This window comes from Leguminivora glycinivorella, chromosome 3 (genome assembly GCF_023078275.1).
Source record: "Leguminivora glycinivorella isolate SPB_JAAS2020 chromosome 3, LegGlyc_1.1, whole genome shotgun sequence".
NCBI lineage: Eukaryota > Metazoa > Arthropoda > Insecta > Lepidoptera > Tortricidae > Leguminivora > Leguminivora glycinivorella.
Window position 1 is genome coordinate 5,165,789 of NC_062973.1, and position 25,726 is coordinate 5,191,514.

General features: G+C 37.6%; 1 protein-coding gene across 1 annotated transcript in view; it reads right to left on the reverse strand.

Annotated features, from left to right (window-relative positions):
• Window positions 1-97: 97 nt before the first annotated feature.
• The window catches only part of LOC125242743, a 62,716-nt gene continuing 37,087 nt past the window's right edge, over window positions 98-25,726 (reverse strand). The window contains 7 exon segments of the mRNA XM_048151665.1: window positions 98-1,898; window positions 4,456-5,248; window positions 14,945-15,112; window positions 18,539-18,767; window positions 20,803-20,983; window positions 23,179-23,204; window positions 23,206-23,331. Coding sequence (XP_048007622.1) covers window positions 4,482-5,248; window positions 14,945-15,112; window positions 18,539-18,767; window positions 20,803-20,983; window positions 23,179-23,204; window positions 23,206-23,331 — 1,497 coding nt within the window. The 3' untranslated portion in view covers window positions 98-1,898; window positions 4,456-4,481.

The window sequence follows — 25,726 nt, forward strand, 5'->3', positions numbered from 1 at the left end:
TAGCCGTGTCTTATGATATCTGTATGATACTGCCAGTCTTTATTTGATTCAGAATCTATACAGTGTTAATTAAATTAATCAAAATAAAACACAGTTATTTACCCTTAATTTTTATTTATCAAATTACTACATACTTACCTAGAGATTTAAATACAATATTAATTGAGCATTCTGTTATGTACACCCTCGCTAATAAATTCGTTCTATATTAACTACACCGATTATTTACAATATATGCGTTTAAATAAATAAGCTTAGGACAATGATCTAAATCAGATAAAAAAGGCTACAAGTATTAACTAGGTTTTTGCTCGAAAAATATTTGTACATACAATACAAACCCATTTAATTTTGTGTCATTATTTCCATATAGGGAAAAAGTGAATAAAATATTTTGAAAAGAGACATTTTCAAAACTGTATGAAGTCTTCTATAAAATTATTAATTAAGTGTTAACAAAGTACGTGTTACTTGATAGTAAGAACATAATTACATATGTATAATTAATATAGTCTGTCCGTTGAAAGTTGAAACGTGATTTTGGGTTGTTATTACGAATACCTAAAGATGAAACTGTTTTGATACTTGGACAATCCATATGTCATACATATAGTATTATTCAAAAAATGATTAGGTACCTACATCCAAAGGAGACACAACAAAGACACAATAAAAATAAATTGCTTACTAAGTAGTATTGATTTCATGACAAATATGTTGAAAAAACATAGCATGCAAACATTAGATTTTTATGCACAAATACCAGGTTTATTTATTTTGGCCAAACAATATGTAGCTTTGATATGTTAAAAAAAGATTTACAAATAAATTTCTGAAATTTGGGAAACCAATGATACTATAACTTTGGTATTGAGCCATTTCTGATCATACAACGCACAAATGTAACCATTGCGTACATACATACACATACACACGATTCTGAATTTTGTTCGAATGTTAAATTAGTCATAGATTATATAAATAGAGACTTATTTAATAATACACGGTTTTAGACAGGTGCGGATAAACTAATGTTAGCCTCAAAGACGTCTACGCAAAATAAACTTTTAAAATGTCCAAAATAGCGCGACATGAACAATTCTAGAAACTGTGCTTTCAAAAATAAAAAAATAGTTTCTGTTTCTTCCAAAAAATTTTGTTCAAACTCCTACGTTTACGCTACGAGCAAAGTGTCAAGTTTATGACTGTGTTATTATTACAGCAGCCTATCCACCTTTATCCATTTAAAATCAACTTGAATCCTAAATAAGCTTGTTTCTTCATGGACACCAGAAATGTATGAGAGTGTATTGGACTGTCACTACATAGGTACATGACTTTACATGAGATTAACAGCGCCCTCATGACGACGCTCATATATTTCTGGCTAGGCTTTAAAATTTGTATCCTGGATAGGCTGCAGTAATAGCTCAGAAACTTGATATTCTGTTTAATAATGGTGTTTTTAGTTTTTACCATTGACTGCTTTCATTCAAACTAACAATCATAAAGTGCAAGTTTAAGATAAATGTAGCTTTCCACCACAGAAAGGGCCCTATGCTTCAAATGGAATGAGGACTCTTTCAACTGAAATTCCGACATGAATTCGTCTTTTTTGGTAATAAAGTTGTACCCTTCTCTCCAGGATAGCTAGCCATCGTCACAATCGTTTACGCTGCGTAGCTCTCCCTATCGCTTTTCGGTAGTGGCGCGACAGAGACAGACTGCGTTTCGATCGGCAACGATTGTCACTTCGGCTAGGTCGGCTGGAGAGTCACAAAAGTGTTTGCGTAGACTGGCAGGGCCCTACTAACTATTTATCACTGGCGACCGTTACTGGTGGTAGTAGTAATTTTGAAGCTCCTCGCCACCTAACACCGAACCGTGGTCAGGAACATCTGAAAACCATAGGATTCTAGTAAGTTTTGTATCGTATTGAAAGAGTACCTATTAAGATACATGTGCAGTAAAGAGGAAACACGAAAAAGGAAGCAATTAAATTACACAAGACCGAAGGGACTTGACACGGTCGAGAAAATACCTCTTCGCACATGGTATAGTCAGTAGTCACCGACAGTGAACTCGTACAAAAAGAAGGGTGCAGAAATATCGGACATACTTATGGGTCTAGAAATAAGTTTGTCAGTAGCCGTATCATGGTATTGTTTTTGACACATGTCATATCATACTGTCACTTTCGCACTTAAGTATATACGGGTTAGAACTTGACAAACATGGTGACATGTCTAGATAGACATCAGTCCATCTTAGCCCTGTATATTTTTGCAGCCTTCTTTTCGTACGTTGTTATTGCCGGTGACGTTTTACAGCACATAATTATGCACGCAAAATATTAATCTGCGTACTAGTGCATTAAAGTAGCACCATATAGTAATGTAAAACAAGTTAGGTTAGGGTTATTTTATATACAATTTATTTCCACTTAAGGTACTGAAAAGACTAGAGAGGACTTTTGGGATCATTGTTAAAAATCACCATTGAATTTTATTATACTTACACTAAGGATTATCTAAAACATATTAGGCATATATTTATAGTATTAAATGTGTGTTTCTAACTACTTCTAACTACAACTACATACAACAGAGTGTGTTAGTGGTGTGCATGTGTGTGTTAAGTCAGTCGGACCATCTAGAAAAGTCAAGAGCCGTCATTATTTCTCTAATACTCTCAATATGGTTTCGGGAAATACAATTCAAATAATTTTGGTACAGCTACACAATATATTATGATTCTTGGAAAGTGGAGACAGCTTGTTTTTAAGCTATCATCACTTATAACATTTTTATACTAACCCCCTTATTCATAAACGTACACTAAAGTTATCAAGCCGATAAAGTTCGTTTGTCCCTTTCTATCACACTGAAAGGTCGAAAAGGGACAAATGAACTTTATCGGCTTGATAACTTTAATGTAATTTATGGAATAAGGGGGCTACTTAGTAAATTAGATGAGGTCAATATGACTAAGTTTGGCTACGGAATAGGTAAGGGAGGCTGGTTTTCATATTGGGGTCTATTACGCTTTGATAAGTGCCACTAAACATAAGTAGCAAATCGTCACTACTTTTAAAAAATCTCGTATCTCACGCTGTTCCTCAAAGTTAAAACGCAGTAAGTCTATATGCATTCCATACATACTTACTACAATTTTTTTTTCATTGACAGACGAAGATACAAGGGCCACATTATGCCCTTCCAACGACCGGCCGGAAAACCCGGCTGTTCAGAGGGGCTGGGACGATATCCTGTGCAGGCTCCGTCAAACTAACCTACAGGCTGGTGCCTCGGGATACGATCTAGCGCGACTCAAGGCGATTTCCAAGCCTGAGTCGGGTGCGTGGCTGCATGCCTTGCCTTCTCCTCAACTGGGGACACTGCTGGACAACGATTCCCTAAGAATCGCAATGGCCTTAAGGCTAGGGAGCAAGGTGTGCAATGTTCACCGATGCATTTGTGGGGCGTCAGTTGAGGAGAACGGCCACCACGGACTCAGCTGCCTACGTTGCGCCGGTCGTTTCCCCAGGCACCACTCGATAAACGAAATAATTCGTCGTGCGATGCTCTCGGTAAGTGTTCCGTGCCTCCTGGAACCGCCAGGTTTGTCTCGAACCGATGGCAAACGTCCCGACGGGCTGACGCTGGTTCCTTGGCAGAGAGGGCGGTGTCTTATATGGGATGCAACGTGTGTGAGTACATTTGCTGCATCCCATATCAGACACACAGTTAAGACGGCAGGCTCAGCAGCAGAGACTGCCGCCAAAAACAAACGCCTGAAGTACTCTGCCTTGGAAGCCACTTATGACTTCGTGCCCTTCGCGGTTGAGACAGCCGGGCCCTGGGGAAGGGAGGCGCGTGAACTCTTCCGAGAGATCGGAAAGCGCCTCAGGGAGAAAACAAAAGATCCCCGTTCCGAGTCATGGCTTGTCCAACAGGTCTCCATCGCCATACAACGGGGTAACGCTGCTAGCGTGATGGGGACCTTTGGACCCGGCATGGCCCGGAACGGGTTCCTTTAGGTATCCTACCTTTTTTTTATATATGTAGTAATAATTGTTTTTTTTTTTATTTATTTTATAATTGTACGCAAGTTAATAAATAAAATATTTTCAAGTTCAAAAAAAAAAAAAATTTTTTTTAAAAGTAGTGACGAAATGTATAGTCAACCAATTAGAATCCTAGGCCACTCTAGAACCCTGTCGTATTGACACCGTGCTTTATTTGCTATAGAAGTCAGTTTAACTTTTACTGTGAAAGGGTTCTACAGCGGCCTGGGATTCAGATTAGTTGATTGTACTTACCTTATCTAGTTTCTGACAGTAGCCCTCAATAGCTAGCCGTACTTATCCCGCGGCTGAAAGTAGCCATACTTACTGACCTTACATGTAGTTATTATAGGAAGGTCGGTCAGTTACAGTCGTTAGTCAGAACGTACCTCAGTCAGTCTTGTCGGTCAGTCGATCATACTACGACTATTCTGTTCCCTCGTAGGAAATACTTCACATCCTTCTTTCTCCTATCCGTCTGGTTTTCTGTCGATGTCTTTGGTTTTTCTGTCGTTGTTGTAGTTGTTGTCGTGGTCGTTGTTGTTGTCGTTGTTGTCGGGGATTCGGAAGGGAGGAGATCAGCGGGTAAAACTCCTATTTCATTGTCAGTTACTACAGGAGTTGGGATTAAAGGAATTTCGCCTTTGACAAGCATGTCCCTATAGACATCCATGGGAGTTAATTTTGGTTGTTCTTCTGAGGATCGTTGGATGTTGTCGTTTATAAAAGCGGCCATCTTTTTTAAGTTATGACTTATTTTTTGTATTTTTTCGTCAGTCAAGCCTGTTTTGTGGAAGACTGGGGCTGGTCGAGACGCGACACCTTTTTTGTTGGAGGCTTTGTCGAAGGGTGGGTATGGGTTGCGAGGGTCATAGTCCGGGTGGGCCTCGACCATGGCTGGTTCTCCGTAGGAGTTGACGGCGCCCCAAGTCATCGGTTTGAAGGCGGGGACTGGTGGGGGTGGGGGTTGGTAGGTGTCTGCTTCTGGTTCGGGGGATTGGAATGCAGGTTTGACTGAGGAGAAGACGTTCTTGATGGCACTGAAGGCGGTATGAAGGATGGAGGGGGGTGGTTCGAGGGGGGTGTGGCTAGCGTGAGTGTGCTGAGCTTCGCTGGTGCCGCCTTCTTCCAGCGGCGTCAGTATGACGAGGCCGGCGTGTACTCCGTTCAGTTTACCTCGCCCTGTCTCGGAGAATCAGTTCAAATCAATCATACAGATATTTAATACAAAAACTTAACTAAAAATGGAGTTGAGGTGTCATTAGTTAAAACCCAAGGAAGTTTTAAATCTAGTTTTCTGAACGCTAATATATTACAATAGTTTATTAAATATTTTTCGTAGCTTTAACGCTTTGTTAAGAAATATTTGGTTAGACCAGTCACAGTTCTGTCATTCACGTAAGATAGTAAAAGTCGGTCATCATGTATCTTTGTTTAATCTCCATCAATCCCCGTCGTGTGCGTGTAAGAAAGAGATACCTATTCTGCGAAAGTGAACAGGAATGACTTGGTGTATCGATGCGTCTCCTAGAATACCTAAAAATAGATAAATCAGTATAAAAATACCTGAAAATTTATTATTAATTTTTTTTAGAAAGATGTATGTTGAATTAAGGTAAATAATAATGTATAGGTAAAGTAAGAAATTATTGTTTTGTGCATTTGTTTTTAAATACTTATTGCAATGAAAAATCATGATACGAGATAAGCTTTACATTTTCGTTCATAAAAGATAGCTTTTAATTCAGTATATCATGAATAGTGTGTTTTACATTGTAAATTGTAAATAATGCGTGACAATATTTAGATGACGATAGTTTGTAGTAGACAATGGAATTTTGGCAATATAAAGTCGACGGTCACCATTTTACCTAGGTATCTATTGATTTTTCTTTGGGATTAAATGGCTATTCAAGCCATACGATTCCAAAATGAAATCAATAATATGATACAATTGTTTATAGGTAAAACATATGTATATAAAATACCTCATTAACTTCATTATTATAATCGTACCTATTGCGAGCTTCACTAGTGTACGAATAAGTAGATTAGACCATCAACCGACCCACATTGTGTATCTCGGACAAATGATATAACTGTACGCTCCAGTAGGTTCGCGATGATTCATATTATATCATCGATACCACCTTTCACAAGTAAAGGTTCTCTTTCACCGATTAAGGCGAGGACACAATGCATGAGCGGTCGCGAGCCAAGTAGCAGACGCGGGAATGCATTTCATACATACATACATACAATCACGTCTGTGTCCCATGAAGGGGTAGGCAGAGCACATGAAACTACTCAGGTTTTAGTGCCACTCTTGGCAAATAATGCATTTCAATGTCCATTTTTAACGGCACTAGGAACGTACCTAATGCGATCGAAGGCGATTATGCGATTAAACTTAGAAAAAAAAAACTAAAGTGGAGAATTCACTATATTGAAGCTTGGGTGAAGCTATAATTAAATGTTTTTATTTCAATATGCTTTTAAAGAGATTTAAATATGATGATATTTAAAAATAATTTATAAAATTATGGTTATTGCATATTTCCTCAATTTGCTTTGGTATTTCATTATCATTTAGTGATCCTCATATCAGGATTATACGTAGTTATATTGTGTATTTAATATACTTTGCATTTACTATGCTCATAAAATAAATTTTCGAGTAGAAAACCACATTCGAACATAAATAAAGTGAGCGACGGAAACCATTAAATCAAAGTTTATATTCGATTTTCATCAACGAATTACGATGATACTTAAGTACTTTAATAGGTGAAGTAACATAGTTACACGGTCTGATTCAAACCGTGATTAACTCTATACCTATAAATCGGAGAAGCTGTTTATCACTGTTGATACTGACATATTCTATCCAGTTCATACATAGCTAGCATATTATATTAAAAATATTATTCAGAACGGTAGTCATTTCTTTATGTATTTTGAGTATATATTATAACAAAAAATATTTTTAGTGACTACACGGTTGTAGATTTAATAAATAAGTATCATAGACTGCATGCGGTATTTTGAGTTGACCCACTGCAGTAAGTGCTAGCCCGCTATCGCTTATCACTGCCGTCGAGCCCTTAAACAAGTATCAGCAGAAAGCATTGTGTAATGTGTCAGTAGCAAGACACTTCCTACACAAACACAATTTACGTGATCTTTCTAAATATGAGTATCAAAACAAGTTATAGAAACTTTCACAGAACGATAGTTTGATAGGTGGAATCGATAGATTATTATCACACAATCGATAGATTTTTATCGATAATAGTTATGGTTGCAAGTGTTAAAACAGAAATATTAGAAATAACTATCAGACTTATAAGAAATAAAGTTGTAATATTCTGTATAATAGGTTTTACAGTCACTTCTGCGATTGGCGATAATATCATATTCAAAGGTGATTTTTTTTTAATGAAATTATCACGATTACAAATAGTTTCAGTTGACATAATAACAACGAATCCTTTTATGCCAAACTATCCTCCAAACGTATCGTAGTGGAAAACCAAGTAAACCGCAATTAATAATATAATTTTCATCATTAAGTAATCATAATCCATATTAATATTATAAATGGGAAAGTGTGTGTCTGTTTGTTTGTCCGTATTTCACGGCAAAACGGAGCAACGAATTGACGTGATTTTTTTAGTGAAGGTAGTTGAAGGGATGAGGAGTGACATTGGCTCCTTTTTGTCTCTTTCCAACCCCCCACTTTCCGAAAATGGGGGATGGAAGTTTGGATGGAGTATACCGCAATTTTCGAATTTAACGCGAGCGCAGCCGCGAGCAAAAGCTAATAATATAATAATAAAACAACGATGCAACTTGCGGTAGTAAATTTTCGGTCGACGCCATTAAACATAACTAGTTAAATAAATAGATAGCGAATTACGCTGTCTGTTGATCCGTCTAGACAAGTCGTCACGCCCTGTTGTTTACAAATAAAAAATGATTCGTTGTTATGTTCAAGGGATAGTTACTTCTGAAATATAATAGTATTTACAAAAATAAAGTTCCACTATACGCCAATATACAATTTTAATTTCTGATTCACGTATGTTCCAGATGAATTTTACTTGTTCAAAGTTTTCTTGAAACATTGCCTAGTCCGTAGGTTTAAGACCTGGGACGCACGAATTCGCCGTTCGAAAGTCTGTGGAAAACGACGTAATGCTATTTTTGAAAAAGAACGGCTAGTAATTTTAAAACTAGTGGTAATGACCACTCGTTTTCGATTCTGTTAGTAGAATTTAAACCGCTAGTAGTGGAAATATTATTTTTAGGAGAACGAATTTCACGAAATCGAATGGCCGAGATTCAGAAACCGGCTCCCTGTTAAAAAATGTTAATTACCATCAACATTTTTCAATTTAATTTATTCAAAATGCTGAAGTTTCTAGAAATTGAAATTTTACGAATGACAAACACGACCGTGACACGAGATTTAAAACTTTAAGGTACCAAATGTATCTAGTAGCCTCTATTTGCTACATACTTACTTACTTGACACAGGTTTTTCCGCATATCCCTACATATTCAAAGAATTTACTAGCTTTATGACTAATTTATTACGAGACGAACTGTCATAAAATATGCCGCCAGGAAAGATCCAGAAAAACCCTATTACACATTAATACACGTAAGACGCTGTGTGCTAATTTCTCGGTACAGATTTTAGCCATTTAATACTATATATATATGATTAAAGCAATGTTTCCTCCTTCCTTCCACATGTGCGCTCGCGCAGCCGACCGGTGACATAATGCACTTTCACTGAACCCAATCAACAAGCCAATTTGGAATCTTGTCCTGTGAAAATAATGGCTATTTTAGAATATCTGGACAAGCTAGATTTGTGTTCTCGCTAATTCTTCTATTAGTATTTTATGATTATTGGATATAAAAAATCGAAAGTTATAAATCGGTTAAATTGATGCTGATTATCATCTAAAACAAAATAATGGAACTAGGAACAAATCAAGTTATATTTTAATACATCCGGAATTTACTTTAATACACACCAACATTTCGAACTTTTTACAGTGTTTCGTTAGTTTATTGAGTACTAGCTTTTGCCCGCGGCTTCGCTCGCGTTAGAAAGAGACAAACAGTAGCCTATGTCACTCTCCATCCCTTCAACTATCTCCACCTAAAAATCACGTCAATTCGTCGCTCCGGTTTGCCGTGAAAGACGGACAAAACAGACACACACACTTTCCCATGTATAATATTAGTATGGATTCGAAGACTAGAGCAAAGTACATTAAAACTAGGTTAAAACAATCTTCAACAAGGTACAAGGTAAATGTACCTAATGAATGTATCCGGTCGTGCATTGTTATAGTACCTAATTAAATTTATTTATTATAGCTTCGTGATTGTGAATTAGGATAATCGGATGCCATCTACAACTACCTAATTATAACAACACATCTTTAGACTTCGTAAATTGACCTCAGGCGATTGAATATTTTACGCTATTTCTCAAATTCAGAAAATTTCTAACTTGTTTTTTGGATATTTAGATATCAAATAGACATTAAGTCATGAATGCATAAAAAGAGATGCATAACTCTGACTGAACCGGTTATGAAGTTTTACAAGTGTATAAAAATGGATCCTACTGCATATTAATAACGAAAACGTAAATCTTCCATATTAGTTCATTTTATATCTTATTATAAAATTATCATATGTTCGAAAACGTTTGGAAAAGGCGTGGGAATAAACTTTTCACGGCAACAATACGCATTGTCATCGAACATTACAATTTCACGCACAAACCATTCAACATGCAACATTAGTAACAAACCTTCATCCTATTTTGCAAATCCAAAACCTCTGCCATGTAACACACTTGCCAAACCCAAATTATTGGGTAAAATGTTGAAATTACCGATTCAGATACTCGCAACGTTTGAGTAATCGTCATGTCGAATAAATATCTGTTTCCGTTTGAAAGGGAAAGCAGACGTTTATGTAAATATGTGTTTAGCAGTAAGAAGGTCGTCTCAGAAGCAAAAACTAAAACATGTTAGTGAAATCAATAATAAAACACGATGATAATACATCACTAAAGAAGAGGAAAACGAAGCAAGAACTAATTACAATAACAACACATCTATAACTGCAAAATACAGAGCTAAGAAGACAATAACTACAATTTAAATGCAAAGGAGTACTAAAAGGTACAAGGTTAATAATGAGAAGGGAATAAATAGAAACGAAAAAATACATGACACTACAAGAAACAAAAACAATGCTCGTATTACAAAAAGCTGCAAGACTTGATAAAGTTATGAGCATAAGAAGGCAGAAATAAGGTCCACTAACAAACCAGACAACAACATACACACTGTACCAACATCTGACCGATGTCTTACCAAAGGGCGTCAACTAAATCATAGTAACGTTCATATAACTCCGGGGGAGGGTACGGTGGCGGCGGCGAGTCAGATATCACCGTGTTGTCTGCCACTGAGGACATCACTATCAGCTCTGAAATGAAATAGCCAATGGGATGGATTTAAGTAACATACAGTTATAATATTATCGTTACTTTTCACCCATTATTCCTTTAGAACTCTTCTTGAAATGGATAAAGCTAGTGTTATTAAGGTTGACCTAAATTAACTAAAAACTGCAATCCAGCCACAATTTTTAGTAAATGACCATAATGACCATCTTTACACAAATATGAATAGCAAATAAGTTGTCCCCACAAAAAGCCAGTGCCACGGATTGCCCCGGAATCATGCTGAGTTGGGGTTCTATCTTTGCTTCTAATGTTTTTTCGATGTTCGCATGATGTCTTCTTTTGTAAGTGATGTGGCGTTCAATTGAATATTCTCTGTCATATTCTAAGCTTCGCGATTTTTTATTGTAAATATTACTTTTTTAGTTATTTACGTACATAAACAGTCCCAAATAATGGAAAAAAGAAACATCCTTTTATCTTGCAAATTATTACGTTATGGAATTATCATATGGGTCCTTAGTAACATTACTTAGGTAGTGATACATTGTTTTGAAGTTGAAACAAAATACGCGTGATGTAAGTGGGTTACACTTTTCAAACTGAATAATACATGAGTTATTTAAATTCCGCGGTGGCAGTGAAAATACGAATATTTTTGGTGTCATCGTCTACGAGTCATTGTGTGAAGCATTCATTAATTATTTATAATTTTGGTAATTTCGCCGTTCCGTGTACAATTTCCTTTTTTGGTTAAATAATGAGTCAATATGGTCAGATCATAGGTAAGTTATGGCTGACCTCATTATATAATACCTATGGTATGTTAACATTTTACCTCATGAACTTCGTCGTAATTCATATTGATAAGGACGTTGATGTACCTGCTTTTCCAAAACTATGGTCAGGAAGACAAATATCTTGTAATTGCATCTTAAATGGTTGTAAAGACTAAATAAACTTTTGGGCTATCAATCAGTGGTTCTTTATATGACGTAGCTTTTATATGACGATGTATCTAAACAATGTTTTATCTAATGCCTTCAACCAAAACACCTAAATATCAATGGTTTTAATATACTCAACTGCTTTATTAATTACTTTAGCTATGCATTAATGATGTAATCTGAAGATTCACACGGAAGTTACGTTATAATGCTCAGTTCCTGTCTAGGTCAGTTTTGATAACTGTTAGGAAATGCTTAGCTTCATGTTCCACTTTTATGTTTATATTATTTAATTTTATACTCGTCGTGGTTAATTAAGAAATGTTACGTTGGGATTGTAAATGTTAAATTGAATTTTTTCGGAGTCTTATATCGCTCATGTTAAGTAATATGTTATATTAAAGTTTAAAGAGGTCACTTGTTCAGTTGTTCTTGCCAAATTGAATTACAATAATGGTCGCTAAAGTTTACAGAATTGTCAAAAATACAACGACAAATAAAAATATTTTAAGAAACAGTAATACATTTTAAAAATTTGTAGTTTTATTTAACATATACATATTATTTTCCAACATAGATATTCTAATACCTTTTTATATACAGAAAGGCTAGACGCTTGTTAAAATTATAATTTTAAATAATGTGCCAGAGCAAAACAAATGCTTATAAATAGCTCACGACCATTTTTTAAATAAAAAATGACACGATATATCTGTATTAAACACAAATAAAGGAGGTACTCGTATCAAACAACCAAAAGACACTGGTACGTTTCGTAGATTAGATAGGATTCGTAATCGTCGTAACTCTCCGTCTCCCTATCGCTCTTGTATAAGTAGCATTAGTAGCGCGACAGGGACAGACTGCATTTTAATCACCTTATAGCGTCCACGATTGCTGCTTCTAGGCCTGTAGGGGCCCGTCGAAATTGACAACCAATTCGCAAATGACAGCCCATTAACTGGTCCACTCATTAAAGCCGTGCACGTATCCGTATCGTTTTTTGTCCCAATAATGTTTTACGCAACTGTTACATCTGCGACTTCTTTCTGGTTTGTTACCTTGGTTTGCGTAATATTTAATGAGACATTTGGTTCCTTTAGGATTTTGCTGAGGAGTATGTTCGTACTGTGTGTAAGAGATATGTAAACAGATGCGTAACCTACTTCAATCGAGATCACAAACATTTTTACAGATTACAAGAATGCAAAACAACTAAGGGACCGGCCACATCAGAGCGTCGCGTGTCTCGGGGCACGCAACGGACGTCCGCGCCACGCCACCTGAGTGTAATTCAAAAAACGTCTCCTCAGTACATTTTGTATAGGAAGGACGTAAGACGCGCCGCCAAGCGGCGCGGCGCGCGCCACGCCGCCGCCACGCCACCTGGGGCGCGTCTTACGTCCTTCCTATACAAAATGTACTGAGGAGACGTTTTTTGAATTACACTCAGGTGGCGTGGCGCGGACGTCCGTTGCGCGCCCCGAGACACGCGACGCTTAAGTGGGAACGCTGGCTTAGACAACCCAATCTGGTAATTTACCTACGTTTGTTTATCAAAATGTATTAAAATCTACATAAATAAATATGTCATCATAATAAATATGTCATCATATAATACATGTATAACGAATTGACATATTAAAAAACGCTGAAAATATGATCGCGTGCATAAGTTTTGTTCATGAATCGAAATGGCGATAAAACACGTTATATTATTTCTGAAGACGGCATAGTTTATCATAAAGTGGGATATTTATTAGCTACTCGTAGTAATACAATATGAATTGGAATACTTTATGATAGGCTACAAATATTAACATTAGGCAGTAATAAGTATCTATAATATAAATAAATTACTTCACTTTTATTAACCTTTGATAGGTACGAGTATAACTAGGGAACAAATGAAATTATTTTATTGATTTTTTTTATATTTGTTCTTTTTTCAAGTAGTTGTTGAAATAGATATATGTATAGGCAGGCGTGTGGTCTAGTGGTAAAGACGTTAGCCGCGTAAGCTGAAGTCCCGGGTTTGATTCCCGACTCGGCCACCAGTGGGCCTTGCCGTTTTTTCTTTCGTGTATGATATCTATTTCAATTTATACTTTGATAGGTACCTATGTATCATTATTATATCATAAAATCTGGTGTTAGGTAGGGACTGTATAAATTGAAAGTATTTATTGTACCTACGTAAGTTTTGGTAATGCAACATAACATTATTACTACTTGGGCGTAGCAGAAAATGTTATGTCGTTTAGTTCACTACAATTTTACGATTTTACGTGATTCAACATGAGGTTAGCTATTTACCATCTATTTTAATGTTGAAATTCTGCTAAAATATAAATGTTTAATTAGTTTGTTTTAATGTACGTGTTTCGTAATTAATTATATTGACACATTTATTTGCAATTTGATGATTTCAATAAAATATCAAATAGATAAATGCTCGGTAAACAAAATTTTGTTTGAACCACTAATAACTTAACCCTAATTTAGTATTTATGTACTAATATTTAGGAAGGACCTTTCGTATGCTAAGTGTCAAATGTATACGTTGAATTATATTTAAAATAAAATATTAAAATTTCTACTGACGAATCCGTGTCCACGCAGACAAGATTGTAACTAAATTATGACGAAACTGCCCTATTTCTATATTAATGATTCCGGTGTTACTTGAACTTACTTAGAATTGTAAGATATTCAAATATTGAACTTCCGTACTCTGAAAGATGTGTCATGTTGGCTTGTTATGGAACCAGTTTAATCTACCGGCGTTATGCGGTATTACACGCATCTTTATGATTATACAATTATTGCATAATAGTTCATAGTTCTCATTCTCAAACACTGGAGTAGTGTACGAATATTACATATATATGCAGATATCACATAGCAGCACTTATAGGATACCTACTCATGTATTAAGTATGTTGTGTCATATATGAAAAGTTATGTATGTCACAAGAAATTCGTCCAGTTAAGAGCCTGCAGCAGGCTCGCCTAAAATTGCCTACTGACATCCAAAATGATACACACACGTATGAAACGCTTGCATGCTCTTAGTGCGTTTTCACATTATCCGATCCGATATCGGATGTCGGAAAGATTTCAAAGGCAAAAAGCAAAGAGGGCGGCTCAAATGTATGGAATATCGGTCCTACATCCGATATCGGATCGGATAATGTGAAAACGCACTAACGGCGCCCTAATACATATTTGTCTAGGGATTTGTATAGTCACAGCCAAGTCTATCCAAATTAATGACGCTTAGTAACTTTATTTGCCACATTTCAAAAATTATGTAAATCAAGCCTCTATAGCACATGACAGATTATAAAATCTTGAAAAAAAATACAAAAAAAATATTCTTTAAGACACGTTGTCAGAAAAAGGGGTTAAATAGTATTTAATACATACCGTCCAAATGCGAGGGGTATTTGTGCGAAGCGAAGCCGGTGGGCGCCGATGGCGCGCCATAGTGCGCCGGCGCGGTCGGCGCGGAGTAATGCGCGGGCGCAGTCGGCGCGCCGTACGCGCTTGGCGGGTACTCTATGTGCGCGGGCGGTGGCCCGTATACGGGTGGCGCTGAAAAATAAAGGCGTTATTATGAATACAGCGTATTTTAGACCGTAATTTATGTATAGCAAAGCCTCAGTGTAGGATATTAACAAGGTTTCTCATTTAAAAAAGGCTATACTTCTAGTATGCACATGTAGAGGCTATACGAGGGCTGATCCCTATGCACCACCCCTAACACACTTAAAATGAACGTACACATGCACATTTACGTACACAGAATATTTTTTACTATGTGCAACGGGGACGCACACACTCTGAAAATGATATAACTATACATATAATACAATAACAAAATTATGGGTGCTGAATTATGGGAACGGGTGCTGTCTGTGAAGACGAAGACCGGTCTGTTTAAGCTACCAGCTTTAGTTGTAATTCGACTTGAAGAGACCTTATACATCTCTAATAAATTGTAGTAGCGTTATACATTAGGTAAAATTAGTATTGTATCAATTGCGTAATTTAAATTCAAATATAAAACATACATACATACATACATACAATCACGCCTGTGTCCCATGAAGGGGTAGGCAGAGCACATGAAACTACTCAGGTTTCAGTGCCACTCTTGGCAAATAAGGGGTTGAAAGAAAACGAAACTGTGACATTGCAGTGACAGGTTGCCAGCCTCTCGCCTACGCCACAATTTAACCCATATCCCACAGTCGCCTCCACAGAGTCGCCTCCTACGACACCCACGGGAAGAAAGGGGGTGGTGAAATTCTTAACCCGTCACCACACGGGCAAATATAAAAATTAGGGATGTACCGACTAGTCGCCGACTAGTCGGGAAAGCCGACTATCCGGCCACATTTGTAGTCGGCGATTAGTCGGCGACTAGTCGGCAAAAAAGGCCGATTAGTCGGCACTTCATTACTGATAGAAAAACAGAACGAAACTAAATTATCAGCTGAAAATTACGGTTGTATTATGTACCTATTCGTAATTTCTTTCTTTACAGATATTTGTTGTTTTGATAATCATCACAGAAATAAATTTCCTACCTAGGATTATCGATTTCATAAGCGGGATCACTACGCATTAAGCCAAGTTTGTTGAAAATGTAAAATGTATATATGTAACTATTGTCATGAACCTTTGAACCTGTTAAAAATCATGAAAAGCGCGAACGAAGGACCAAAAATGATATTCAAAATGAAAATTTAGTCAAAAATTATGCTTTGGCCGACTAGCCGACTAGTCGGCCGACTAATCGGCCACCCAAGCGCCGACTAGTCGGTAGTCGGCCTAGTCGGCCAAATCAATAGTCGGTACATCCCTAATAAAAATTATGTTAAAATGTATGTGACGTGTTTAACTGTTTAGTGCCCCTGTGGCCTATTTGCTGAATAAATATTTTGAATTTTGAATTATGCTTTAATTGCTACTTATGCCTCACTATTAACAGTAAAAATATCAAACCTTCTAACAATAAATATAAGAATGTATAAGAAAAAATCTAGACATCATTCGCTTGACCTTAAAAATCCATACTAATATTATAAATGGGAAAGTGTGTCTGTTTGTTTGTCCGTCTTTCACGGCAAAACGGAGCGACGAATAGACGTTATTTTTTAAGTGGAGATAGTTGAAAGGATGGAGAGAGACATTGGCTATTTTTGTCTCTTTCTAACGCGAGCGAAGCCGCAGGCAAAAGCTAGTCCCTTATAAATCCCAGTTACCTGGGGTCGGCGCATCATGTCTTCTTCTTCCATACCTCTCTATCGGACGTCATCTCATCGTTCACTTGCATTCGGTTCATAATATACGAAAAACTCTAAGTAGTATCGCGTCAATATTTTTAGGGAGAAGTCATCACGCATTTTATGTATCTATGAGAGACCGCTCGTTAGTCTGAAGGTGAAGACGCTAACGCATCGGAAAGCGGAAAACATGCGTACACATGTTCATTCTAACAAGCGATTTCTAATAATACAAATGTGGCTGGATGCTGATAGATGTGATTCCACCCTTACAATATCGTATCGTTTCGTATTCGGACGTCGAAAATAATTTATATTAAGTATTTATTTATTTTATTTAACTTGCTTGAATGTATTTTAAACTTGACCTGTAACTATAAAGTATTCAAAAATACTCAATAACATTATTATAATTTCACTCAATACCATTAAGTTCATTTAATTTGTTGTTAAAATAGAGCTTCTTAATCTATGAGACACAAGGCCCAATAAGGATAATCATGTAAATTGCTAACATCACACATAATTAAATTGTAAGGAAAACATAATTAACTGTCGCGGCATAAAATCATTGCACTAATTAAAACGTATGTATAAACTTTGCAACCATTGATTTACAAATAAGGACATTCGTGGTTTTCTTTACTCTGTAGAACTATGAAACTAATTTCATGTAAATCAGGTTCCGAATGATTATCAATTATTTTAATCGTAATAAACGTAAAATAGTTTCACACAGTCATAAACTCTTTCACTGCATCTTTTGAAACATCGCAATATTTTGCAACAAAGTTTGCTACTTATGAGCGTACAGTCACAGTATAATAAAGAGTACTATCGTACAGTGTGGACACTCCCGCTCCCCGCTGAAAGTGCCGGCCACCCCCTCTCGGTTACCTCACAGTTACCGCCTGTCAAAACCGCGAACAGTCGACCTGTCATATTTCACTCATACAAGCATAGTAACCGTTAACCTACACGAAGTTAGACTGTGTGCTAGGAACGCGCTTCTTTCATATATTTAATCGCCAGTGTCCGAGGTGTGGTACAGACAGTACAGTACAGACAGTATCAAAAGTAGTGGAATAGACTACACGTCAAAAGTGACTACCATTTTCGAACATACAGAAATATACCTAAACTCATGCCTTCGAATACTCTATGCAGACGCCATAAGGGGCAGGCAGATCATATTAAACTGCTTAACTTTCAGTGCTACTCTTAGCAATTAAGGGGCTGAAAGAAAATGTAATTGTGATATGGCAGAGACAGGTTCCTAGCCCACACATAATTGAACCCATTTCCCATATCTAACAGCTTCCTCATTATCTCACTTAACTTCACTAAACATTGTAACTCGGTTTTTTAAATTGTTACATTATAATAAACAATTTGTGAGCTACATATAAAGTTTACGTCAATTCAAATCCCAATACCCCAATTTACGTCGATCAAGAGGCCGATGCTGCGTACAAAATTGTATACCTAAAAGTGGCGATATTGTTATGATACGACCTTGAATGACTATCATATTTATATTGTCACGTGAAACGCCAGGTTCCAGTAATCATAAAAGTATTATCCTTCTGAATAAATGAATCTTATGAAAAATGTAATTGAATTTCTTCTCTAACCATAAAACATTAAAAGCAACTCAGAGATCAGATATATAAAAAATGCTGCAAACTAAAAAAGTAACATCAGCTTCAGTTTATTCCAAAATACTCACATGGTTTCTTATGGCTCAAAGCAGCAGACGAGACGATCTTCTTGCCAAAGTTGCTGACAGCTTCCCCCTTCACCGATATGACCTTGCCCAAGGTCGCAGCTAGCGCACCACCGCCCTTGATCAGCTGGCCCTTCAAGATGGTCACCCCTCCGGTTATAGCCTTCGCCGCTTGAAGGAGTGTGTAGAAGATGGACTTCTTGAGACCCCAGAAGTCGACTTTGCTTTCTTGCTGTGGGTAAATGTGTTTTTTTATAAATACTTTAATACACGTTCAGTATATTGAAATTTGAAATTGATACTTGACACCTCTTGACACTGACAATTCCGTGCCTATTTCTGGGTTAATAAGTAATATTGTTACTCGTTAAGTAATATTGGAACACCACGCTACGCTCTAAAACTCAAATCGCCGATGTAGCTCGGAAGGCGGCCAAGTTAAAATGGGACTGGGCTGGTCACGTCTGCCGAATGCCTAATGAGTTGTGGGCCAAACTCACTACAGTGTGGGAGCCCGAAAACTCTGATCGGGGATCCGGCAGACCCCACCGGCGATGGAGGGATGAACTGGACTCCTTCTTGGAGGAATGGTCAGACATAGCACTGGATAAAGATCAGTGGAAAAATTGGGGGGAGGCCTTTGCCCAGCAGTGGGACACGACGGGCTCCAAATAATAATAAAAATAATTGTTACTCGTCGTCAATGTATATTAGTATCAATTATATATTATGAAATAAATAAATCTTAATCTTAATCTATTTCCTTGTAGAACAGGCAATGAACAGCGAAGTGTCACTGTCGGGTGACAATGGTCACTGTTGTAAAATAGGCCTGACGTCGCGAATCAATGTAGCAGGGAACCAAAAGTATAAAATCTATTATTTCTAAAAAAATGGGTTCTCTATTAAAGTGATTCACAATTTAGTAACAATGAATAATGGATATCAATGTATTTGCGTAGGTACTAGTGACGTGACGAGTCCCTTATTTAGTAATATCACATTTTATTTTATTACATGGTATCACTATGTTACATAATAATTTTATTGTAATATGTAACCACAATTGACGTAAATACCATCCTACTCGTATTGTTGCGAAACTTACCGGAATAGATATCAAAACCGCATTCTATTTAGCTGTACATTTTAATTAAAAACTGAAAATATAGGTACTTAGCATAGATAGACACGTTAAGTTTCTTTAAGATAATCATTATGTCACCTGAATGTAAATCAATTCATTGATGTTCTTGAAATGTAGATTTTTAAATAAAAAACATATCGAAAGGAAACAAATCTGTATTCCCGGCCGAATACAAATCTGGGTACCTATCTTCAAGTCAAGAGTGAATAGGCTATTACTGAACCAGTGAGTTACAACTTCGGCGTTGGCGTCGCTTTCCATCAGGTGCGTCTAAGGTCAATCACTGACCAGTTTATAACAAAAAAATAATTAAATTGAATAAAATCAAACGTCTTTTATGCCGTTAATGTGCAAAAAAACGACATGTCCGGAGCACTTCAAGGGAAGAAATCGTGAGAAATAATCATGCTTTTTGCAATAATTTCATATAAATAAGTAGAATGAGTGACAGTAGAATACATAAGAGAGCAAACAAGTGCAGTTTGCTAAAAGCTTTTTTCTGAGTAAAAGTACACTACAGAATTTCCACGAAGTAGGCTCTTAATCTAAGACCTTCAAAATACAGCGGTTATGGTTAACATACGAACTTTTGTTAACTAAAGTTTAATTTGAAAAACTCTTTTGTGAAATACATTTATTATGATATGACGAATAAGAAAACGAGCGAACATTAATTTCTTTTGCTTTCTAGCATAAATAAATGAGATTTGACCAGAATTGGCCATAATGAAAAAAATGACTTATTCATAGAGTTGTATTAATTTCTATAAGAAAGTGTTCGGAATTTTAGGTCCGCTTACGTCTTTGAGAAAAAACTATATAACCGATTTTCAAAATCGATTTTTTCATAACATGGTTGGTTGACTGGTAGAAAATGCCTTTTGACATTAAGCCCGAAATTTGTTCATTTTTATTTAGTTGTGCAATAAAGTTTAAATAAATAAGCATGATTAAAATTGTAAACAGGATCGCGTACTGTGTTTTTAACACTAACCTTCCAAGTCATCGTGAAGGACGTCATTGTCTCCGTGGTCTCAGAGCGTGGTCTGCTCCGTTTGCAATTTTAAGCAGGTCTAAAAATCGTAAAAGTCTGAAGTGTTAAGGTCAAAAAAGCATTTACCGGTTCATAGGAATATCCAGGGTGTTCGTCGTGTTGGCCTGACTTGCTTGAAGCAGAGGCGATGAATGTCAGCGCCCCTGATGATGCTTGGCCAAGCAGCCCGATCTTGCTGCCGATGTTTGATGCTGATGATGCTTTTGAGACGACAGAACTAAGCGCTTGCGCTGATGATCTCTTTGTCCTGGAAAAATAGATCTGGTTAGATTATATTTCACGAAAGCAGGTAATATTGAAGTCAAAAATAAATCATGGTTCTTAACACACTTATCCTTCTGGTTGAGTGGTCAGATGGCAGTCGCTTTCGTAAAACTAGACCCCAGGCTCCCAAGAGCCGTGGCGAATACCGGGATAACAGAAGAAGTATGGATGGTAGTTATTAATACACTGTTGTTTGAAAAGGAATTTGCTTCTGCAAGGAATATTGCTAATGTGGTATGTCCTTATGACCCGACAGCAATGTAGACCAACAGATCAACACAGAGTTTGGTGGATCACTGATGATACAGCAATTGAAACTGGATGAGTTCTGCTCATAGTGCTCATTATCGAAAAGAGTGAAAGAACAGGGAAGAAAGAAGCCTCCATTAGAAATTAGATCACCAAAAGGACAAATATGATAATAATGATCGTGATGTTTAAGTAGTACACGAAAGTATGGATGATTTAGGAACAACATAAATGGTCACGTGTGGCTCTGGCAAAGGATGTGCTTTGTGGATGGAAACTACAAGGAATGGCCTTCTGTATGTGGATATTGTGGATATTCCCATTTCAAGGTTATGTTGCAAGCGTCAATAAGTTAATATGTAAAATTAAGTTAAGTCAACTCAATACAAATCATATCATACACTAAAACTAAAATATTCCTCCCTGGATCGTACCTGGCTCAAAAGTCCCCATCACTCCCGCTGCATTACCCTGCTGGACGGCAATGGAGACCTGTTGGACCAGATACGACCCAGAACGAGGATCGCAGCCCCCGATAATTAACATGAAATCAATGAGCAAAAAATCTAGTTTTTTTTTTTATTCTACCAACGAGCGGCGAAATAGTTCAGCCGAAATGTCGCTTCCGTCATTATGGTTTTTGTTTTCCTATTATACTTTTATGAATGACTTGCTGACGTTGATAAGTACGTGACTACAAACATACATCATTTGTAACCTACGCGATGGTAAGCTTTCCCAGCTTTCGTGCTCTATAGAAGACATTGTAAATATTAAATAGATGCCTCATAAAGATATGCTTTAAATGATTATGCTGTATATGTACAATCTGTATCTGCAATATTTTCGAGCGCTACCTTAAGAGTATTGAAGTACACGTTGCGTAAAGAAATCGGTTAAAAAGGAAAAACTAAATTGGGAACCGTGGAGATCTAGAGGTAGTGGAAATGATGTAGTATAATAAGTTGTTTTGCTACGAGTAGGATATTTAATTATATGAGTACCTTCTTCATAATTTCTTGTGGTAAACTCCTACCCTCAGGCAGCGCTTCCAACTGATTGGGAGACATGTTTGCAGGCCATGACTATTCCCAGTAGTTGTGGCGACATAGCTGTGTTGGTTTTTGACGCACTCAACCTAGTCTCAGATCACAAGACCACCTAGACTCCTTCCTTAACAAAAGGAGTCGTAGAGGCTAAAATGTTGACCTTTCCCCAGTCCTAACGCCTCCAGCTGTTTGAGCGACGTAGTTTGGGGACAGTAGTTGTGGAGACATCGCTGACAGTATATTGTTATGTTAGTGTGGACAGAGCTGACCCAGTCATGATGAATGGCGAGATGACCTAGATAGACTCCTTTCTTAATAACTGGCCAAAGGAAACACTAACTGGTCAACACTGTTTTTTTGCTCAGCTGTGAGACACCATACACCACATCACAGGCCTTTGCGTCTATTGCAGACGATTTACACATGGCTACTTCGACAACGGGTTTGGTGACTGTGGAGGCCGATTCGCGAGCGGCACAACCTGCCACATTTTTGGCAGAGAAAACTCATACGCGTCTGCCTATATCCCTGATAGAGAGGCGAAACACGTGTCGAGTTTTGTATTTTTGGTGGTGGGTTGTTATATTTATTTGCGTATTTATTTTTATTTTTGCGGTGGGAGGGTGGGAAAATTAATTGCATGTAAAAAATACGCAAGTAATTATAACAGGTTAGCACTGATTGACTTGCACGTTATCTATTCGCGGATTAGCAAAGGAAAGTTCTAGTTTACGATTTACACGTTTTTCTATCTAACATATTAAACCAGGCTTCGTCGCATAACCTTCTCCCCTCCACAACACGCTTTCGCCATTGACCACGGTCTTCAGCTAAGGTTTCACAGGGGGACACCATAACAGACTTAATAAAAAGTAAGTACCTCATAATTTCCTCCGCCGCTAGGCCCCTCAGCTAATGCCTCCAGCTGTTTTGGAGACATTCTGCTGATAGCAGCCAGGTCTATTAAGTCCAGCCCGAGCTGTTGTGGTGACGGCGCCGCCAGTGATGTCGTCAGACACGCGATCATCCATAGCTGAAAGAAAACAAATTTTCTTAGACATTGACATAGGTACTCCTAGCTGCTGGACTTGAAAACTACTAACTATATCTATCGCGATTGTTACAGGTAGATGACATAGTTTATCGCGACTGTTTTGAGGACCTTATTAGGTCGACCTACAGTCTTATAGAAAACCAAATCGTCCGAGGTTCATACTCTACGCACGAAAAGGTTTTAGTTGACAAAAACGATGATTGCTCAGTCGTAACGCCAAGATCAAGTTGAAGCGGTTTTTACTTTTTTATTTATTTCTATCCATGAAATTTGACTTGGTAAGCAAGAATGTAGTTCTCTTAGGTCTTCGGGAATGAAGGTTGCTTTCGGATGTCTACTGCAACGTTTTTTTCAGGAAATTTCAAAACTAATATCGACATCTTGTCAGAGGACCGGTGTAATAGTAAGGCCTCCGTCGTTTGGTGGAACAATGCCTGCGGCGTCGGTATGATGTTTGAAAATGTTTGGGAGTGGTCATTCTCGTGCACACAGTGAATAAATATGGCCTCTCCTAACCCCACAGTCAAGAATGCAATATCTGACGCCGCAGCTACAGGTATATAGCCTGGGTACGTAGCAGAATAGCACAAACTCTCACGAAACGCTCACGAAACGAAACGCTCGTAGATATCTATCTCTATCGCTCTTTCGTGTTGGCGCCACAGAGCCAGACTACCTTTCGCGGCGTTTCGTTTTCGTTTCGCGTCGTAGAAATGCCATTCGGCTACGGGGCATACGACCACTCCTGATCATCTTCAAACACTCCTGCCGCCGCGAGTGACTTGTCAGAACGACCAACCTACAAGACTAATAAAGGAACGCTGCAGCAGCAATCGCCACAACCTGGCCCCGCTCAAACGGTATCACCGTAGCTAGGGGTCGCGGGGTTGGATAACGGCCGGTAGCGGTAGGGCTAGCAATCGCCCAGTCGTCCCTAAAAAGACAACGGCAGACCGCCCCACAAGGATGGGGCGCGGTCCGACACAGTCCCCACAGCGTCTAGCGCGGAAGGGGCCACTCACACCCCAACAGGGGTGTTGAACGAAGATTAACCACCACCGCAATCGCCACTTGTGTAGTCCAAGGTACATGCAACAACGCAGTGCATTGTCGATGATCACAACATTACCTAATTCGAGTCACTTTAACATGTTCTTCTCGTTTTTCCAGTGCATGCGTTTTTTATGCGGTCTTGCATTATTTTACGCACGGCTTATGCAAGGCTCATAAAGATGACTAATTTATACGACAAGTAAACAGTTTTCTTTTGTAAGAACTCATACGTGAATTTCGTTATTTTAGTTTTATAAGTTTCGACGTGTCTGGATGTCTGTGTTTCTGTCTGTCTGTGGCATGGTTTTTTTTTTTATGGGATAAGAGGCAAACGAGCAGACAGGTCGCCTGATGGTAAGCGATCACCGCCGCCCATGGACACCCGAAACACCAGAGGTGTTGGAGGTGCGTTGCCGGCCTTTAAGATGGGTGTACGCTCTTTTCTTGAAGATTTGAAGGTCGTATCGGTCGTATCGTAGATCCCGAACTGATGAACTGATTCAGATTTAGTTTTTTTTTTGAAAGCTGAATTAGTCGGGAGTGTTCTTAGCTACCATACCTATGTTTCATGAAAATCGGTCCTCTTTGTCGGGATTTTTTGTTTAATTTAATTTTGTGGTTAGGTTATTATCTTAATTTTGGTTTATTGAATTGAAAGCATAGCATTTTATTATCTTTGTTTAGGGTCAGCTTCATAAATATGTACACAGTTACACACCTGTATTCAATTTTGAACTTTCTTCCCCAGTTATAAGTTTCGATATGTGTAGATATTTCTAGACATGACTATACTGCTGGAAAACTGATAAGTATAAATATAAATGGGTGTAATAAATATTTATAGCCTTAAGTTATAAACTTAATTGATGAAAAACTACATGCCATGCATAAAAATAAGTAGTTTATTTGATTGTTAGGATGTATATTCATTGTCGTAACTTCTCAAATTCGTATTAAACTATTAACATTATTAATCAAACGATATTATATCCGAAAAACATGCCATGGCATAAAAGCAAGAAAATTGATTTAAAGTGCCTACTTGATTTAAATCAATTTACTCGCTTGTCATGATATAATTAATAGCAGCACTTTATTCATACTCGTCCCCACTGAATTGAGATCAAGACTATCAAGAGTTAAACTCATTCGACTCACGTAAGTAACCTTTACAAATGTAATACCTTCCCTTTCGCACTAAAGCTTAGTGACAAAGACAACAGCTACATTCATATTGTCACCAAAAGTGAGTTACAAAGATCATGTCATCGGTCGCGACTCGCGAGCGCCTTGGCAGTGAAAAGCGAAAGTTATGACGTCA